The 21,507-nt window shown below is 34.4% G+C and overlaps 1 protein-coding gene across 31 annotated transcripts in view; it reads right to left on the reverse strand.

The window, feature by feature from the left end:
- Positions 1-21,507, reverse strand: part of cnksr2a (connector enhancer of kinase suppressor of Ras 2a) — a 185,898-nt gene that overhangs the window by 118,025 nt on the left and 46,366 nt on the right. For all 31 annotated transcript variants that reach the window (XR_015525043.1, XR_015525044.1, XR_015525046.1 and 28 more), the window contains 2 exons: positions 21,121-21,284; positions 5,194-5,396 (listed from right to left, as the gene is read on the reverse strand). Coding sequence is in view for 26 of the 31 variants with exons in the window: in XM_087309662.1 (XP_087165788.1) it covers positions 5,194-5,396; positions 21,121-21,284 (367 nt within the window). In the remaining 5 variants the exon portion in view is untranslated. The remainder of the gene's footprint in view (positions 1-5,193; positions 5,397-21,120; positions 21,285-21,507) is intronic.

A 21,507-nucleotide genomic window follows, 5' to 3' on the forward strand; every position in this document is an offset into this window, starting at 1 on the left:
GCATGTACATTTTGTAGCTGACCTATAAAAATGCATCTGCATTTGTAGGGTTTTCTTTCAGACACCATGTTTATGGGAAATGATTTTTTAAATTAATCTCGCAACATAATTTACTAAGGTTTGCAGCAGTTACTTTACTGAAATTTATGCCTTCAATTAGCCATTCAAAAAGCATATCTTAAAGAGTCACAAAACACCAAAACTCATTTTTTTAGAGATTTTGACAGTCATATGTATGTCCCAAGCTGCTAACAAACATTGTACACATACTATATTTCCCTAAAAAGTAAAAATTAGTTGTTAAAAGCAAAATCGTTCTTTGATTTAAAAATATATTTTTAGGCTATGTCACAGCCATGAGATCATTGTATAAATTCCAGTGTGGAGATTGGTTGTCTGTACCGGCTGGTATAAAGTGACGTCATTGAGTTTTCAGCACATCTGTTGATTAATACATGAGAAAGACTTGGTTCTAACCAATCAGCGCGCTCTTTTGTGAACAAAATGCAACTTCATTAGTATGCATGATATAGCTTCGAAGACTCTTTATACGGATTTGGCAAGTGTGTTATCAATTTTCTCGGTTTACGTTTATTCAGATGGCTAAGTTAGTTGGTATCCACTGTCTTCCCCTTGTGAAAATCAGCTGTAGTGCACAGAATGACACTCCCCTTTACAAGCAAACCCTTCCTTCTTCTGAGACTCCCACCTAAACAAAGCTGGACTCAACCACTTTCCTGACTTTTTTTATACAAGAGGTGTGAAAACAACCTGCTGAGAAGGGGGGAGGGGGAGGGATGGGTTGATGGTCCTTTAACAATTTGCAGTTTGCAATATTAAAACAGTCTAATGTAATTACAATGCTAAAAAAAATCTATATACAAACAGTATGTGAACTAAAAAGCAAAAAGAATATAACGTTCTTACAATCAATTGGTGGTGACAAAAATAATTATGATTGATTAATATCATATTTTTATTTACATTTATTAAATACACAACTGCCCACAAATCTTATAAATACATCTTTGAAAAGATCTATGGGTTTAGCTTCAGTTATTGTTCCAGTCTTGAATCAGTCACATTTAGGTAAATTGTTAATTGGTCATTAAGCTCCCCTTTTAATTTAAGACTAACTCAAGGAGGGCAACTTATATAGACACACACATACAGTACCCACTTTGCAAGAATAGAAAAGTCCTCACCACCAGACCATTTGAAAGTAAAGTCTGTCGATGTTTGAATGCAGTGTCAATCCTCTGACAAGTCAGCTGATAGACGCAGCTTTCAAATGTTTCAGTGTCTGTGTAAGCACTCTTGTAAACCGATTATCATTAGAGTCAATCACAGTCATATCTGTGTGTGAACACCGGCCAATCAGCAGTGTCCAAGAATCCAATTAGCAGTACTCAAAATGTAACTAGGAAACGCTGCTATGACCACATTTTTTTATTTTAGTACAGATTCATAGAAGGTGGTACTTTTGACAGCACTACTAGTGCTGCAACCTATCAGTAACATATAAATACTGTGCTGTCTCATAGCTTGACTAAATAATTCAGAAGCAATGTCTTCTCATAGGATAAGAAAACTCAGTCTCAGGAATAATAATTAGATACCAACATGTCATTGAAGGACTTGTAGTCCTAGGCTACGTCACCACCAGTTACACCATCAATAAACAGTGAATTCTAACCCAGCATATGAAATTAGGGAGAAAAAGCTCTTTAGCCAGTTGTTCCCTACAATTAAAGCTAACAGATGCTAATGCTGCCTTAATTGATGTTTAACACATAAATGTTAAAATCTCAGAAAATGTAAATGAAGGGTTTCGTTACACTTTAAATTAAATAGTTTTATCCCAAAAACATTAAATCTGCTATATTTGAATATATTATTTATTGTTTAAGCTGGATCTCACTTGAACATCACTGCACTCAATCATTTTTCTATAAATATTATTGATCTATATGTATCAATCAAACCAACATTTATATTTTCTTTTTATTTATTATAATTAACAAAACTATAGATCTGTTAACGTTAATGGGCCATTAAATCAAAAAGCTTGAGAATCTCTGATACAGAGGATCATTGAAATGTCAAATTTTTAGCACAATGTAGGATTTCTACAAAATATTTTGTCCCCACAATCAGCACCGAAAATGTGCACGGATTCCTTATTGACGTGGTTATGGAAAAACAAAACAAAAAAATAACAGTTTCATACAACGGCTGGGCAGAAATGTTCTATTCCTCACTTTCCTCACGTATCTCTCTCTGTCTGAAAAACAGCTCATCAATCCATCATAAAGAAATCGCTACCTAAAGACAACCGTACATGAACAGAAGCCATGCGGGTAAAATCCAGAATTGAAACGAGAATAGACAGTGTTACATAAGACCTCTTCACTCATCCTTGTACCTGATTGCTGAGGCCTGGAACACAAATCAACATGATTGAATGTGAGCAGACAAACCTGACCTAGACAAGAGACCGCAATTCTGTAACTTCTGGCAACATAAAGCGTCAGTCTAATTCTGTGTGCCATCCCTCGACTGGAGGGAAGACGACATGATTTACACAAACAGCAAATGTTCCTGGATCAACAACCTCTGTCACTTTTGGAAGATCTTTCCAGGAATCAGCCATTTCTCTGAGCGTAATCACAAAATCACAGGCATAGGAAGGTTAGTTAAGGACAACAAAATGTGGGGATTCACCTTAACACTGTAGAAAATGCTTTTGTTACTTAGGTTTTGTCTTGTTTCTACTCTAAATACCTAAAAAAAAGTCTACAAAAAGTCTGCTCCTTGATTTTTACTCCAAGTAAGACCTTTTCTGCAATGAAATCCATACAAAAAAAATATATATATATATAAATAAAATTCAATAATTTAGTCTACATTTATTGTTTAATATACAGAAAAGGCCTTAAGGTTATAGTTCAATCAAAAATATCCTTATCTACTCATCTTTATCTTATTCCAAACCTATATCTTTATTTATTAGATCAAATATACAGAAAAGGTCTTAAAGGTTTAGTTTTTCTTATAATTTACTCATCTTTATCTTATTCCTATCCTCTTATTCTATATGCGATCTGTATTTATTAGATTAAATATGGCCTTAAATGTTTAGTTTATTCCAAAAATGGCAATTCTATCATCATTTACTCATCTTTATCTTAATTCAAACCTATTTGAGATCTGTATTTATTAGATCAAATATACAGATATGGCCTTAAAGGTATAGTTCAATCTAAAAATGTTAATTATACCATCATTTACTCATCTTATTCCAACCCATATGAGATCTGCATTTATTAAATAAATTTACAGAAAATGCCTTAAAGTTATAGTTAAATCCAAAAATTGTAATTCTGTCATCATTTACTCATCTTATTCCAACCCATATGAGATCTGCATTTATTAGATCAAATATACAGAAAAGGCCTTAAAGGTATAGTTCAATCCAAAAATATTAATTCTGTCATAATTTACTCATATTTATCTTATTCCAAACCTATTTGAGTTTCTTTCTTCTGGAAGATAATTTGAAAAAGGCTAGTAGCTGGCACCCATTGTCTTCTATAGTCATTTTTGTCTACTACGGATGTCAACAGGAACAAACATTCATTAAAATATCTTCTTTTGTGTTCAACAGAAAAAAAGAAACTCATAAAAGTTTATAATCACTTGAGTGTACGTAAATGATTTAATAATTTTCATACTGGGTTGAAGTTTACCTTTGACTATATTAGCGTCCATATCAACAGATGATTGCTATATTTTTTCTAGGCAAGCTCTGCACAATCAGCTTGGGGTGAAAATCATTCTAAAAAATCAGTGTTTTCAGTGTTACAAGATGCTTCAGGAATCATTCTTATATGCTCATTACTATGTTAAAATACACTCTTAATAATATGTGGACGGCTATTCATATTTCTTTGCATGATTTTTCAATTAATAGGAGATTTAGAAAAGCATTCTCTTGAAACTAAAACCATTTGGATAGAAATCAATGAAATGCATACTTCCTAAAATAAATCTACTAATATCTTAATACCAAAACTTACTATAAAACTTTTGCACATTGCAGTATAGCAATCAAATAAACTATCACATTAATCAAGCAACAAAAAAAATTAAGATGAATAAATTAAGTTAAACTGGGGTTGATGGTAGGCATTGGGTAGCAGGACAGACTATACCAGGGGTGCCCAAGAAACGGCCTAAAACCAAACTAGATCAAGACTAGGTGAGGTAGTTTACCATTGGTAATTCCCTCATTTATTTAAGAATGTTTAAAAATGACTTGAACACATTGCTATGCTGTATATTAACTAATACAATATTTGTTTACATTCTATAATGAACTTATTACAAAACAATCAAATTTATAACAATATTACACTAGTTTTTGCCTTGATTTGCTTGCTGATGTCCTCTGCATAGTCCTTTATCTGTCGAGTGACCGTATTTACATTTGAAAAAAATCGGATTATTTTACATTTAATTAAACATTTAATTTTTGTTGCTGTTGTTGTTGTTTTTGTAGCTCAGCAATAAAATAAACAAAAAAGGTTACGTCGAATTAGAAATGCTCTCTGTGTTGTGCATCCGCCTCAACCTTCTCCATCATACTCACTCTCCTCTCAGATGGAATGGTGGGCCAAACTAGAGGTTACAATAGACCAACTTTGCCCGTGAGCCCTACTTTGGGCATCTCTGGACCATACAGTCCTTACAGTAAAAAATAATTACCTCTATGGGAAGTCCCCATAAAGATAGCTGTACAAGTGTGTGTATGTGTAATTGAATAATAACTTAATCTAGTTAACCTCATCTCTAAGTCCAACAAAAAACTCAGTCAGTGCCTCGTCTAACCATCAACTATCATTCATCAGACTTTCACCACCGAATGATACCAAGAAAGTCCCCGGAGCTCGGGCAAAGACCCCAATTAGCCTTTAAGGTCAAATTTTGAATCTTTATTTGATATCAAACCTCTTTCCTCCGCCTTTTCTCAGAGGATTTCACCTCTAACGCAAAGGCCACTGATTTTGGCTCTACTCCATCATGGCAATAAAAAATGGGAATTCCATTAAATGTAATGTGTGTTTATTTATGTGAAGCGTGTATTAATCGGTGTATTGATCTGGTGTGTGTGAAGCTCTTTGCAGGACTAACCTATCCAGCCAGGCTAGAAGGCTCTTAGCAGCGGCGATCAGATCCACCACAGACGTGAGGAAGTCATTGGGCAGTTTCCGAGTGGTGCGGCCGTCATAATGGCCGCTGCGTCTGCGGCCTGTGATGAAGTTCTGCAGGTTTTTGGCAGAGGCATTGAGCTTGTGCGAAAGAGTCTTCAGGTTTTCGGTCTCCAGCCCGTAGTTCTGTCAAGCAGAGATAAAGAGCACTGAGTGTTTTAGAGGCAAAACTGCTTGGCTCACAATCACAGGAATGACTCAATCAGAACAATGCTTCTCATTTTCCTGCTGTTTTGTGCCTTTTTTTAGATGCACGATTCTCCTCTCCCTCTCGGTTTTTGATTTATGTTTTATTGTGTTTTGTTGGCATGAAATAATTTTTGAGTTTGTAATTGTGCAAACTGTACAAAAAGAAAAAACGTCAAAGATACTTGTTAATACAAAAAATATGTCATTTGTTTATTTTAGCTAATGTTAATCCCAACATGTGGAATACAACATATGAGCTTTCAATGGACAGTTTTGTGTTTAGTACTGTTAACAAAGGTCAATAAATACTACTATAATGAGCGTACTGCTAATTATTATTTAATGTTGGTTTTTATGCTATTCTCTAATAACCATTAGGAACAAGCCTTATGATTCATTAAAGAGACATAAATTACAGTTAAGATCTTTTTTGTGTCTAATGGTTTGTTTTTTTGACAAGTAGCTGTATAATAAGCAGGATAATGTACATCCAGCTGATTGCTGATAAGCCCTACACCAAGGCTATTCAATTGGAGGCCCTCCAAATAGTGACCAAGTACTGCTTTTGCTGTGCTATGAAATACAACATTTGAATGTTTGTAAATTAAAAACCCACATTGTACAATGGTACATTACAGTACATTACAATACAGTATATTAACATTTCAATGTAGAAAAGTACAACAAGGGTTTCTTAAGGAGTAAAAATACAACATATGGGCTCTTATATGCTGCTGTGTCATCACTAATGTTGCAAGTCGTATCTCTCCGGCCCCTAATTTGGTATGCTTTTTTGAACTGGCCCCCATGACAAACTAATTGAATAGCCCAGCACTTGCACTTTACACAGAAACTGACCCACCCAAGGCTTGAACCAGCGACCTTCTTGCTGTTAGGCGACAGCACTACCTACTGCCCTGAAAAATATTTATTTGATGCATTTTTACAGCAGTTTAATTCAGTGGATGTTCTCATCCCTGACATAACAAAAGGGTAGTCAATTTGAATAGTGCACGAGGGTTAAATGAGAAGTTTATTTAATAACAGAAAATAATCTTGTAAGATTTTGCAGATCATGGTGATCTTTTAACTGACTGAAATTATGATTGCGGACTATTTATTTTTGATATGTTGAGTCCTAACATGGGAGAGTTGTCATTACACCATCGTGGATGACATCATTACCCTGTAGCGTAAAAGAACCAGTGGTCTGTTTTTGTGAACCAGTTCACTAAAACAAACTGACTAAAGATCCAGTTCGAAGAAAAGATCCAAACTTCCTATTACTACATCCAATGGGTGTAAATGCAGGGAAGGGAGACAGGAGATCGATCAATCAATAGGCTTTTATTGAACAGAGATCATTGTGATGTGCAGAGGATATGAAAGCCTTACATAAGCATGCTTATCTGAGTGTCTTTTGCAGGTGAAAAGGAAAGCAACGCTGGACTTCAGGACCACAGACCATCAATAAATAAGCCTTATACCATCAGGCGTGCTGACTGCAGAACAAACACTGAGCGACTGTGAGTGAGTGCTTTTAAAGGGAGTTAATGAGGTGCTGCAGGTGATGGTGATTACAATTAAGAAGAGCTGGGGGCCTTGGGAGTGAGGTGGCTATGTGACTGCATGAAAAATACTACCAATTAATTTATCTATCATGAAAAAAGAAACAATGAAATAATGAAATGTGATGTGTTTACTACAAAAAGTAAATGTGATTAGCACCAGTATATTCAAATGTACCAATACATTCAAATAAATACTAATCAATTTATTAATAGGGAATCCATTTCAAAAAAGCTTTTAAGGAAGATGCACTACACATCAAGCGCTGAGCATAGCTGTAAGAGTGACAGACACTAAGAATGCTCACTGACTCTCTCTCTCTCTCTCTCTCTCTCTCTCTCTCTCTCTCTCTCTCTCGCACGCGCGCACACCCTCAAAGATCACTCAGAGATCCCAAATGAATATTCAGAGAGAGAGAGAGAGAGAGAGAGAAAGAGAAAGTGAGAGAGACGGCGAGAGCTTCATATGCAGAGGTGTGTGTTGAGTGGGTGGAGACAGAACATAAAGTTCAGTGTATGAATAATGCACCGAGAATCTCTGCCGCTCAGCTGATAGGGGCTCTCTCACACACACTCATGTATACTATAAACCCCTCACACACATCTGTATATCTGCATTTGACCAAAAACGTTACAACAAAGACAAAAAAACAGTACTAAGTTCTCAAATGTGCCTTTGCATATACTTCTATACACCTTTTCCCTATCCCCCATGATACTCTGAGGCTACGTTCAGGCTGCAAGCAAATGTAACCCAAATCTGATTTTTTTGCCCACACGTGACTCAGATGTGATTCCGTTATGACAGAGTGAACAGCCCAAACCGCATGGAATCTGATCTTTCGAATTCTGATTTGTGCCACGTTCATATATGAAGAGTTTGGTTGCAAAACGCGATAAACGCCATTTGCTGACATTTGGATTTTATTATTGGAAATCACGGTTCTGATGTAACTTAATCGATGTGTGAATTGCTGCCATTAATAACATTAAGGAATGTACATTTTAGGCCTAATACAAAATGTATTTTTTCACAAAACGTGATATCCGCCAGACCAGTTTCTTTACAAAGTGCGATATAACGCTTTTAGAACGTTTAGGATTCTGCGTGAGCTCAGCATCCCCTACGAACAGAGTCATCGCCGGTGAATTGCTCTGAGTTTGCTCAGTAGTGAGAGTAATGTTGGTCTGTGTCATGCCGACATAATATTAGATGAAGATGTAGCCTTCAACTTCACAAAAATGTATAAAATTGCTACAAAAGTGGACCAGGATCAAATAATCCTGCGTCTGTCAACAATAAACGAATGCAGCAAGGAATGAGTCTCTGCTGATGTCAAGAGGAAGGCCAGGGATTACAGTGAAATACTGCCTTTTTACTGCGCTCCTCCCCATCACAAGATACCTGTTTGCAAGGCTACATTTCTAAGTGTTCTTTGTAAGTTTATTCTTTAAATAATTTCTGTGAATACCGAATGAGTGGATGATCACTTGTGGCAAATGCTGTTGAGATTTACACAAATGTGTAAATCGTTTCCCAAAAGAGACAAAATCGCAGTTGCTTCTACAGTAGACAGTAGCTGTTTCCATCCACCTATTAGGATAAACTTTTTATTTGACAAGAAAAGATGTGCATAAACTACGATGGAAACCCCTTTACAGAACAAATTCCAGCGCATTAAAAAAAGTCATGTGATTTTGTTATAATAGATGAATGTGAAACAGAGAAAATGTGCATAATGGACAAACCAGCAGGTTGAGCAAATTGTAAAACTTCTGAAATGTTGTTTAGGTCATTCTAAAATGAATAATTTCAGTACTAGTGTTATATAATTAATGACCTCCAGAACTGTCAAGGGCATCTGAGCTTTGCGTCTCATGCCTTTGAACGCCACCACGGGATCATTGCATGTGAGCATAATCTTCTTATTATATAATGAAAAGATTCATGCAGCTTCTCCTACAGCAGAAAATTAAGTTTTTACTGTTGATGTTTTGCACCGGTTAATCAGGAAGTGACGATTTTGCTTTGTTTATAATCATTTTTTGGATGGAAACGGTGCTTTATTTGTACTTAACGACAGTCCATTTCCTTTCTTCGTTGGGTTCAAAATAACAAGAACCCATTGCAAAATTGTAAGTATCAGGCTTGCGATTGTTTCTGACTGTTTGTAGTAATTACGGGAGATTTGCGAATAGTTTGTTTTAACCGCATATTCTAAGTGAACCGGTTGGACCATTTCATTAAATTGAACTAAGTTGTCGTGAAATGGTTTGCGTCTTACTTTTTAACATACCGGATGCCCCCTCTGACTTGAAATAAACCAATATCCTGAGAGTTATTCAGTTACTAGAACAGTACACTGACTCATTTGCTGTGAAAAAACAGACCTGATGATGATGAGTCCGAGCCGACTGTCTTTTCCCTTACAGCATGCTCTCCCATTAAGTGTGTGATTCAACCTGGCTAAAATAATTTGTATTTTGCAATTTATATCTTTAAAAGCCGATTAAGCAAGGTAAAAAAGTAACTTGTGTTGCATTTTTTTAAAAAGTAACTGAAACAATAATACTTATTTTTAAAAGTAATGTGTTACTTTACTAATTACTTTAAAAAAGAAAACATTATAACGTAAGATTTGTACTAATGTACACTAAAATATGAAATGTAACATTAATTTAATAATGAATTAAAAAATGCAAAAAGCCAAACATACTCATTATTTGTAGCATATCATCATTATTTAAAATGTCTTCAAAAGTTATGTAAACTGGAAATGCAACTTGAAAAGAGTGTAGGTGTGTTGTGCGTATGTTGAGTTGAGAAGTGCTGAAGTTTGTGTGGTGTGTGTGTGTATGTGTGTGTGTGTGTGTGTGTGTGTGTGTGTGTGTGTGTGTGTATGTGTGTGTGTGTGTGTGTATGTGTGTGTGTGTGTGTGTGTGTGTGTGTGTGTGTGTGTGTGTGTTTGTGTTTGTGTTGCATGGTCGCAGCAGATGTCCAGGTACTTTTGGCAGGGACCCAAATGAGCTTGTTCCTGCATAAAGAGTCCTGATCAAGGGGCAGAGACTGATCAAAAGCAGCATCATGCACATACGTTCAGGAGCACTGACACACACGTTAGCTTCAAATCCACTGACTTCTAACTCAATAGAAACATGTCTTTTAGAAGCAGTGGAATGAAACAGGAAGATTGGAGTATGTTTTACAAGAAAACATTTAGCTAGTTTTTTGCTAATTTTCTATTTACTTTGATGTTACCCTTTTATTTAAAAATGTTTAAAATATTAAGTATCATGCAAGTTACTAGCAATTTCCAAACAAAAATGATTTAAAAGTAAATCCCACACCATTTTCTTCATTGATAATGTAATGTTTTATGCTTCGTTTATGCTTTAAATAATTTATTTTACTAATTACTAATTTTAAGTACTTCAATTTATTTGTAACAATTTTAACGTAAAAAAGAAATCAAATATATCAATTATAGATACAGTTGAAGTAAGAATTACTAGACCCCATGAATTATTAGCCCCCCTGTTTATTTTTTCCCCAATTTCTGTTTAACGGAGAGAAGATTTTTTCAACAAATTTCTAAACATAATAGTTTTAATAACTCATTTCTAATGACTGATTTATTTTATCTTTGCCATGATGACAGTAAATAATATTTGACTAGATATTTTTCAAGACACTTCTATACAGCTTAAAGTGACATTTAAAGGCTTAACTAGGTTTAGGCAGTTTAGAATAATTAGGCAAGTTCTTTTCTAACGATGGTTTGTTTTGTAGACTAAGGGGCTAATAATTTTATCCTTAAAATCGTGATTAAAAAATTTGAAACTTGCGTTAATAAGTCAGTAAGTAACCATGTTCCTTATCATTGTAGATGTGTTTGATTGAGTGTCATTGTGTATTTTGCTTTAAATCGCCTCAGGAAAAATATTACATGTGTAAACCTTTCCTGCTCTGTCTCTTTGTTGTGTAGAGATAGCAGGGGATCTTAACTTATTACTCCAGGGCCGAATAATATTAGTTTCGTGGTGAATTGCCTTCTCTTTTAATTGCAGCCGGTGAATGAACGAGGACACATGTAACTTGGTCCAAAATATTTATTACTTTCCGTGTGGTACACAACAAATCAGTCACCTAAAATAATCTCATTGCCCAAAAACTGCTCCTCCTTTCTCTCTCGCTCTCCGCTTCACACACACACCCCAAACTGCAGCCGGACCCGCACATTTTACAACACGTGTAAACATAACGGTTGTTTGTAATCTGATTATTTGTTAATATCAACGCGTTGCTTGTCATGTGTTGTTGATGTAAGATGTATTCAGTTTGATCGTAATATTCATATTGATTATAACGAGCGCGCGAGCTGTCACCGCACATACACACGGGGGAGAGGTAAATTCAGTCATAGAGGCTCTCGACCAGCCCCTCATTCTGTCTTTATATTCAGCTCTGTGTTTGCCAAAAAGTCAGCTCAATGCAGGTTTTGTATGAAAATCTGACTCTGATGGCAACTCTGCCTCTACAGTTAAGTGAAACTCACAGCGGTTTATCATGAACTTTTCATCGATCATTTTCCCACAATTGACAGCAAGAACAAGCGCAGAAGCGTTGTCTGATTGACAAGCAGCAGCTACATGTTCAAAAGAATCTAAAATGCCAAATAGGATGAATCTGTACTGCATTTTCTAAACGTACTATATATATTTAGCTGTTCGCTTGTACGGGGGATCTGAACTGTCAAAACACCTCTAAAAAAGGCGTTTTCGGACATGACGTATTTGTACATGTGTACATCACTGTAACCCGTTTTATTCAATACTATTTGAGCTGGTTTCAGTCCTTAGTGCTTTAATTTTTATCTTATTTAAATATATTTAACTTGCTTGTTGATTAAATCCCATTTTGTTATTTAACCTTAATAATTTTATGCAACAGTCAAGTTGCATGTTAATTTGCTATGAAGAAAAGGAAGTAATGATTTTTTTGCATGCTGATTTATGTGAAATCGTGAATATAGGCCTATAATCACCTTGCAATTTTGAAGTTAAAGCTTTTTTGCTTTGAGTATAGACTATTTAGTTCATAAGAGCAGTTCAATCTTTGAAGTTTGCTGTATAAAAATATATCATTTTGAAATATTTATAAATATCGGCCTATACATATCGGCTATCGGCCTCCAAGTCTGAAGAATTATCGGTATCGACCAAAAAAATCCACATCGGTGCATCCCTAATATATTTATATATATATATATATATAAAAACACACACATATATATATAAACACACATATATATATAAACACACACACAAACTGTACACATATACATAAGAATTTATATACATACACAAATGTTATTTATACTTACACAGCTAAAATAAATGTAGTGTTATAAGCATGTATACTGTATAATTTTATGTATTATTTTAACTACCAGTACTTGAACTTGCTTACAAAATATGTTTAAAACTTAAACACAAATACTTTTATAACCTTACATTTGAAAGGTGTGTGTGATATCTATTTTAAAAGCCTTTTAATAGATAATATTATCAGTTTAGCATGAAACAACTGACGTAGATGAAAAGTGACCGCTATGTTACAAAAAAAGTATGTGCGCACGGAGGGGTGTGTGTGTGAGCGTGTGTGCATCAATTTGGGTATCTCCTCTCACATCAGCAGGAGATCGATTAAAGTAATGTGCTCCATCCTGTTCAAAGAACAAGAACAAACACACGCACACACACAGCCATAAACACACAGTACAAGCACAGGTAATAACACACACCTGGAGCACTAAAATAAACCTGTAGATACACACACACACACACAAACACACACACACACACACAGTACAAGCACAGATAATAGCACACACCTGGTGCACTAAAACAAGACTGTAGAAACACACAAATACACACACACACACACACACACACACACTGATCAGCCAGTATGTGTGTAGGTAGATGCTGAGAATCCTCTATGCTAATTTGTTTAGAAGCTCTCTGCGTGAATACAGCAGATAACACACACCAGCATGACAGAGAGATAAAGCAATGTAGAGGGAGAGAGAGATAAACAGAGAAGCGAGAGAACGACAGGCTTTGAGAGTTCGGGTCTCGGAGGTCAATGTGCTGTCAGACAATAAAGACTCAACGCTTCTTCTCTGCATGGCCTCCATCAACGTCTGTGAGCAGCTTTGTGTCTGATGGCTTCAAAGACACCTGACAGAGGAGAAGCAGGACCTCAGAGAATGAATGCTCTGCTCCAAACACTGCGCTGTGCCACTGGATGCTTCGTTGTTTGGAGTCATTTTTTCCTCTTTCATTGTGTTTTCCTTTTTAATGAGAAGGTGGGAGGCTCTCTTAAATCCTGCTTTTTAGAGAACACCTCATTGGAAAAATGGCAATTTACTAAGTCTCTGCTGTGTTATTTACTGTACCGTTTTAATATATTTTCAGTTTTCATTTGAATCATTTTGATTTGTCCTTTTGCCATTTTTACTTTTTAACTTGTTACTTTTTTACCCTTTTTACTTTGTTTTACCCTATTTTTCATTTTCATGGATAAGGTAAAAAATAGATATGACATGAATTTTTTAAATATCATTCAAAATTATATTTTAAATGTATTTAACTTGTGATTATGTTAATTTATCAATACATGATTCATTCATTTTTTTCAGTCCCCTTAGTCCCTTTATTCATCAGGGGTCGCCACAGCAGATTGAACCGCCAACTTATCCAGCACATGTTTTACACAGCGAATGCACTTCTGGCCGCAACCCATCACTAGGAAACATCCATACACACTCATATACACACATACATTACGGCTGATTTAGCTTTCCCAATTTACCTATCCTACATGTCTTTGGACTGTGGGGGAAACCGGAGCACCCAGAGTAAACCCATGCCAACACGGGGAGAACATGCAAACTCCACACAGAAATGCCAACTGACCCAGCTAGGGCTCAAACCGGCGACCTTCTTGCTGTGAGGCAATCGTGCTACCCACTGTGCCACTGTGACAAAATGTACGCTTAATATAATAATTTTGATCTTGACATAGACACACTGTAATATAACTATTTAAAATGAAAATCATAACTAAACTAAAATACTTTTATCAAAGGAAACAAAATTATTCTAAACTCAATAAAATATTAGAATTTTTCACATTTTCATGTAGTTAAAACTAAAACAATGTTTGAAAAAAAATAATAATAAAACACAACAAACACTTTTAACATTTAACTGCACTACAAGATTTTTGAGATACATTTACTTAAAGTGACAATGACATATTTTTGTAACATATGGTTCTGGACAGTGAAGTTGAGGATCCAATGGCAACGTCTTTATTAAACAAAGAAAAGTCAGGCGGATTGGTGCAGCGGCAGCAGTAATGTGGTCGATGTATCGGTCTGTTGTGGTAAAGAAGGAGCTGAGCTGAAAGGCAAAGCTCTCGATTTACTGGTCAATCTACGTTCCTACTTTCACCTATGGTCATGAGCTTTGGGTCACGACAAGAGCCAGACAGAATCTGTGGACATTTTTTGCTATTTCTGCAGAAAATTTTGTAAAACAAAATCTGTGGAATGATATTAAGGAGTACCATTAACTAAAAATTGAATATTTTAAATAAAAAAACATATATTTTAACTATTATTTATTGTTTACAATGAAAATCCAATTAGATTCACATTACATCTGGTAAACAAAGCAAGTCTCTCATATAATATATCTACTAAAAAATAGAAAATATTACTTAACAATCTGTATTGTACATAACTCATATGAACATATTCATTTTACTATTGTTATATCATAATAATATTAGTTAAATTAATTTAAATAATATAATAACTGAATAAACGTAAATTTACATAGACTCATATATTACATATATTAAGTAAATACATAGACTCAATGATGAGCTAAATATCCTAATAAACAAAGCTAAAAATCAAACCACTGCAAGGCAAGGAAAATGCTTTGTGATGCTACAGGTAGAACAAGAGGGTGTGTTGTATAAATAATCCAGGATATTAGTCATTAATGATTTACCAGCTGTGTGTGTAATCAGTGTCAATCAGGAACTGGTGTGTGCAAGGTGCATGCTGGGAGTTGTAGTTCGTATATGTGGCGTGTATGTAGTTCTACGGCGATCTGCAGTAACTAGATGGCTGGTGACTAACAATTTAAGTTAGATTTGTATAAGATATGAGGAAAAAAATGAATGTGGTTCAAATATCTTGTCTTTTTTTATGAACTAAAATTATTTTTTAACACCAGTGACTGAAACCCACTAAATCTAAGGTAAACAATTATAGACCCTTTTCCATTAAATGACATTTACTAATACTCCATTAATTAAACTTTCAGTTTTTAACATTAGAATTCAAGTATAGTTTATTTAATTTTCCATATTAACTATGAGCTAATTTGACAGTTACCATATTGCAAAGCATTATGCCAACAAATGAACTAAAACAAAATCTAAAAACTTCAAACATTAGCAGAAAATGTCAAAACCTGCATATTTCAAACACTAATTTTCTTTCATCTTTCAGTAATTAAAAATAATAATAATTATATTAAATAATAATTAAACGCTAGAACAATTCTTTTTAAAGGTGACTGTCAAATCATGAGACATTTTTTATGTGAAAGCAGATATGTCCCAACACATTATGGCTAATTTCAAATGCACATTGTCTGCAGTCTGACATTCACAGGACAGATAGAGAGCACAGCAAAGTCATCTATTTATGATTAACGCTCTCCTAAATGTCAGCGGCACAGGCCAGTGCTTCAGTCCCTCACCAAACCTCGCTCTCATTATAGTTCATCTTGTGTTAGGAATCTCACAGATCAACTATACCACAGGTGTCAAACTCACATTCCTTTGAGGACTGGTGAAAACGTCCCCTTGTGCGGGCCGTATTTGCTAAATTTTACTTTTTGCAGTTAATTTATTATTAACTACACTAACCCTAACATAATTACAAGAAACATTAAAAACATTCTTTTTCACATTCATATTAATTGACAACTTATTTACATGTGTTGCTTTTTTATAAGTTGTTTAGATTTTAAGACTTTTTATTTAAAAACAAAAAAGGTTTTATCTACAAAGTGGAACTGTAGCTTGGCTCTATATGGTCCTTTCTGTGAGCCAATCAGCATTTCAAATGCACGCACGAAAACCAATCAGGGTGAGCTTTCTTTGGCATTCCGCCAGACTGCTCCATCGACCAAAAAGACCAGATGGAAACATAAAATTGTTTTTTCTCAAAACTATAAAGAAACCTTAAACTGTAAAAATATGTGTAAATGTGATGATTTAGAAGCATTTTTTTTTTACATTGAGATGAAATGTTAAATTTTACATTGTTAAAAAAGAAAAAGTAAAAAGAAATTATATATTAAATGTAAATTATATTTTTATTTGGCTATAAAAAAGCAGTGAAACATTTTTAAGGTTTATTAAACTTTGTTAAACAACTAATTTTCTTATTGTCTGTTTTCTTTTAAAGTCATTAAACGTAATATTATGCCTTTATGGGTAAATACTTAATTTAATTCATGGGGCATATAATTCAATAATTCATATAAAGCATTTAATTCAATAAAGATTGCCATATTAATTACATAAAACTAACATCTGCACTGGACAAAATATTTAGCACAGCCTTGTATGTTTTAATTAAACAAAACAAATATTCATCCTAAAACATTAAATAAATGCAATAGAAAGCAAAAATGTAACTTTCTCAAGCATCAACATGTTGTTATAACACCAGTTTTTTTATTATTATTATTAAATTAATAAGCAGGCTGATTGTATTTATTGAAAAGTAATGCTTCGATGAATGATCTGCCAGAACCTTATAATTCCAAGCAGAAACCCATCATTACCCACCCTGTAAACAACAATACCTAATTATATGTAGAGTTCTTTACGCATGCTTTTAAGGCCTTGGGCATACATGATTATGGCGTATGTGTAAGTTTTTCTTGAATTTTGTCATTCATTTAAAAAAAAAATTAGTACAAGCGTTTTTGATGAATAACGAGACCCAATGTCTTTCTTTGTCCATGTGTTTGGCGCAAATTTTATTTCAATTGTTTCAGAATTTGAAAAGTCATAAAATCATATTGTATATCACTGCATATGAAAGACTTTCATATAAACTCACTCGTAATGTGTTCAACATAAAAACATGCAAACTTCTGACCATTAATCAGAAATGTACACCATTTACAACTGGCTTTAATCAATGATTCATTGACTCTTATCATTCAAACAAATTCAAGTTTGCCGATTCATATAAAATTGAAGTAAATGACATAACAAAACTCACAGAATCACTTACTCAAATAAATCATTCACTGATTGACTCAACTGAGTTATTCATAAATGAAACAAAGTAGTGTTACACTGAGGAGCACATCTTTCAACTTGAAATTATTTTTGATGAAGAAAAAGATAACATGTCTTTAAAAATGTTCCTTTTTAAAAAAAAATAAAATCCAACTGTTTGCAATTACACTGACAAATGCACTTCACTCCTGCTTATGTAATTAAAGTCCCTTTAAGGCAAGTCATTTCACTCAGTGGCCATCTTTGAAACACCTCTCAGGTAGTATGCTCAGGCATTCTGTTTGAATGGGGAAACATCAAACTCTCCAAAACTGTTTGGCAAGCTTACGATTAAATTTCATATTTGGCGTTACCAATAAAATGAAACAACAACTGTCTCTTAAGTTTTGTTTCTAAATGTTTGAATCTGCATCTGCATTTTTTCAGCTGCCCCAAACTAATGCGCATCCACACTTGAATGGAACAAGATCTTGACACCAACTTCCTTTACGGCTGTTTATGTTATACAACATCATCCTCTAGATAATGGTTCATCCAATCGCGCTGTCTTCTCAAACTATTCCCAACTTGGTCTTGATGGCAGATCTCCTCCCAAATTGACAGCAGCTTCTTTGTTAACAAGTTTGAGGCCGTTCGAGTAATTGCGACCATGTGATCTGCTTTTCACAGGATGGACTGTACCTTGTGTTACTTTCATACAAATTACAATTAACACAATTAATTAACAGTAGACATTATAGAAGATATAATATTGCCAAATCCAAGCGCCTTTAATTTTTCCATCTTATAGATGTGTACTGCATCATAGATAAAACACTGTAGCAAATAAACTTCATTTAACTTTCGAACAATGTTTTATTCATGATTATTTCATATTATTGTTCGAATCCTCCCTCAGGCCGGATAAGATGGCTTTGTGTATGTTTGACACCTGGGAACTATACGCTGAAATTCAATCTCAGGACGAGCCAGAAAGAAATTGGCCTATTTCCGCAGAAAGAGCAAAAACATAAAAAGGACAAAAAGGATAAAGCTTGAGGAGAGACTTGTGATAAATGCGATAAACATCATCCTGTCGTCATGTTGCTGACATTCAGAAAGCGTGGGCTGGTAAGTCATTGTTTTAATACCTCGACTGAGAGATTCGAGCAGGAGAGAGAGAGAGAATTAGATGGAAAGCTAGTTATTAAATGCTAGATAATGTAAAAGGCTCAAGCGGTGCAGAGCAAATTTCAGCTTAAATCCTTTCCTCATCTCCCACACTGTCTGTACTCCTGGTACCTTTTTGAAAATCATTTTCAAGCTGTCGAATGTCACACAGCAATAAAAATTAGTCAAGACACACACACACACACATGCAGAGCAGATACAGATTAAAGCCACAGGAACAAACCTACGGAGCAAAACGCCTCATTTAAATACTGATTGAGTGATATTTTCAGAACAAATCTGTGCAAATCTTTCCTCTGAGAATAAATCATATAATAAAACTCTTAAATCTTTGACATTTAGGTGAAAGTGCAATGACATTAGTTACCCATTTCCCCTCTAAAAAGTGTTTTTTTTTTAAGGTAAATGAATTAAAAAAAAAAAACATTAAAAGAACATTTAAATATATATTACATACATAAATTTAATATTTATTTTTTAACACATTTATATTTGGTCACTTTATTTTGATGGTCTGTTGGTTGAATTTAAGTTATATTGCATCTACATGCCAACTAATTCTCATTAGATTATAAGTAGACTGTTAGGTTGAGGTTAGTGTAAGTTGAAATGTACCTACACAGTTTCTTATAGTAAGTTAAATGTCTGTTGAAGGAGCAATACCAACAGATATCAAGCAGACAGTCTACTCAAATGGGCCATCAAAGTAAAGTGTTACCTTATATGTAGTTTTTTTGGGTCCAAAATAGAACCATTCAATAATCAATTATATTCATTCATCCATTTTCTTGTCGGCTTAGTCCCTTTATTAATCCGGGGTCGCCACAGCAGAATGAACCACCAACTTATCCAGCAAGTTTTTACGCAGCAGATGCCCTTCCAGCCGCAACCAATCTCTTGGAAACATCCACACACATTCACACACTACAGACAATTTAGCCCACCCAATATACCTGTCCCACATGTCTTTTGACTGTGGGGGAAACCGGAGCACCCGGAGGAAACCCACACAAAGGCAGGGAGAACATGCAAACTCCACACAGAAACACCAACTGAGCCGAGGTTTGAACCAGCGACCCAGCGACCTTCTTGCTGTGAGGCGAACATGCTACCCACTGCGCCAATTATAGTCATTTTCTATTTCATGTTTTTAGTTCAATATATCAACTAACATTTGTAATTTGCTAAAAAAAAAAGTAATTGGTTATTCTTTAAGTTTATAATAAAAATTATTAATATGATTTTATTTGTTTAATATAATAAAAAAAGTCAAGTTAAATGACATTGTCCTTCACTTGCAAGCAAAAAATGCCACCCAAAAACATTTGCAATCTTTTCAGAATGTGATGGTTTTTCTAAGTAAAGGCACTGTGTTTGTTTGTATATACAGTCAAGCACAAAATTATTCATACCGCTGGCAGATTCTGACTTAAAGTTTTTGTTCAAATGTAAATAAAAGCTGAGAAATATTTTTTTTTTTCCACAATGATACCTCTTGAACATTGTCTCATTATCTTTTGTGAGAAGCCCGTGTCATTTCCGGTCCCAAAAATAACTTGCTGGTTGAATAAAAGTTGAATAAAACTTTAAGTTTAAACTTTAAGTTACTTTTTTATATATTCCTCACATACGATTTATTGAATAAATTTTTTTTATTCTGTTGTTTACTGGCAATTATAAATGTAACTAACTAGTTAACTAACTAACTAACTAACTATCTAACTAACTAACTATCTAACTAACTAACTAACTAACTAACTAACTAACTAACTAACTAACTAAATCATTAAATAAATAAATAAATAAATAAATAAATAAAATGTGTAGTATTTTCAGAATGTGATATTCTTTTTCTATGTAATTGTTTTTTTTAAATCATTCCTTTTAGAAATATATCCATATATAATGTTTTTTTTTTTTTTCGCTAATTCGAATTTGATACATTTTGAAACAATCTCCAAAATATGACCCGTTAAACTTACTGGCAAATAAATAAAAAAACACACTTTTGTAATATTTAAGGAATATAATATTGTCTTATTTAAAAAGTTACTTGGACTAAAAAAAATACTTTTATTGCTTGATCAAACTCTGTATTTAATATAGGTTGAACCAACACAATTCTTAAGTTTTTTGGGGGACAACTTGTTTTATGTTTAATCCACTTAAATTTGTAAGAAAAAAAAAAAGTTATTTTAATCGATTTGTGTTGGGACAACATGAAGGAATTGTGTGGAACCCAGTATTTTTACAGTGTGAAATTAAAATGAATTAATTTTACATTGTTCGATTTTGTAACTTTTATGACATATTCTCTAAAATAAGACCATGAACAATTTTTTAAAAACCAAACAGAGTAACTTTCAGCTCAGCATCATGCTTTTGTTCACTGTCCTTCAAAGAAATGTTTAAAGTCTTCTTAAAATGTGACACAGCTTTTCTCGGAGTGATCTCTGTTAACAGGGGACTCAGTATTGAACGACAGATTTAGGATCAGAAGCATAAAGACTCTCACCAGAGCACACAGCAGATCCACAGCCTCCAGGATGAGCTCCTGATGGCCGATGCGAGAAACTCCCAGATCCTCCAGTTCCTGATGGGTGATCCTCAACAGCTGGTCTCCTCCAACCTTCTCCCGCTCAAAGTTCTTTATGTACTGCTGCAAACAGTCGTCCAGACCTGGAGATGAGAACCAGTGCCATTCATAAGATTACACCGTTTATGATTTCAATGGATATTCAGTTACACAAACTATGAGGGATCTATGGGGAAATAGCTCGAATGGAAGGAGAAGATGGGGAAAATGTGATTATAATGGAAACACATTTAGAGAAGAGTACAACTTCTGTACACCAAAAGTGGAGTAACTTTTGATTAATCGCGGGATTTTTATCACCTTTAT

This window comes from Danio rerio, chromosome 24 (genome assembly GCF_052040795.2).
Source record: "Danio rerio strain M-AB ecotype USA chromosome 24, GRCz13ab, whole genome shotgun sequence".
In the NCBI taxonomy this organism is placed as follows: domain Eukaryota; kingdom Metazoa; phylum Chordata; class Actinopteri; order Cypriniformes; family Danionidae; genus Danio; species Danio rerio.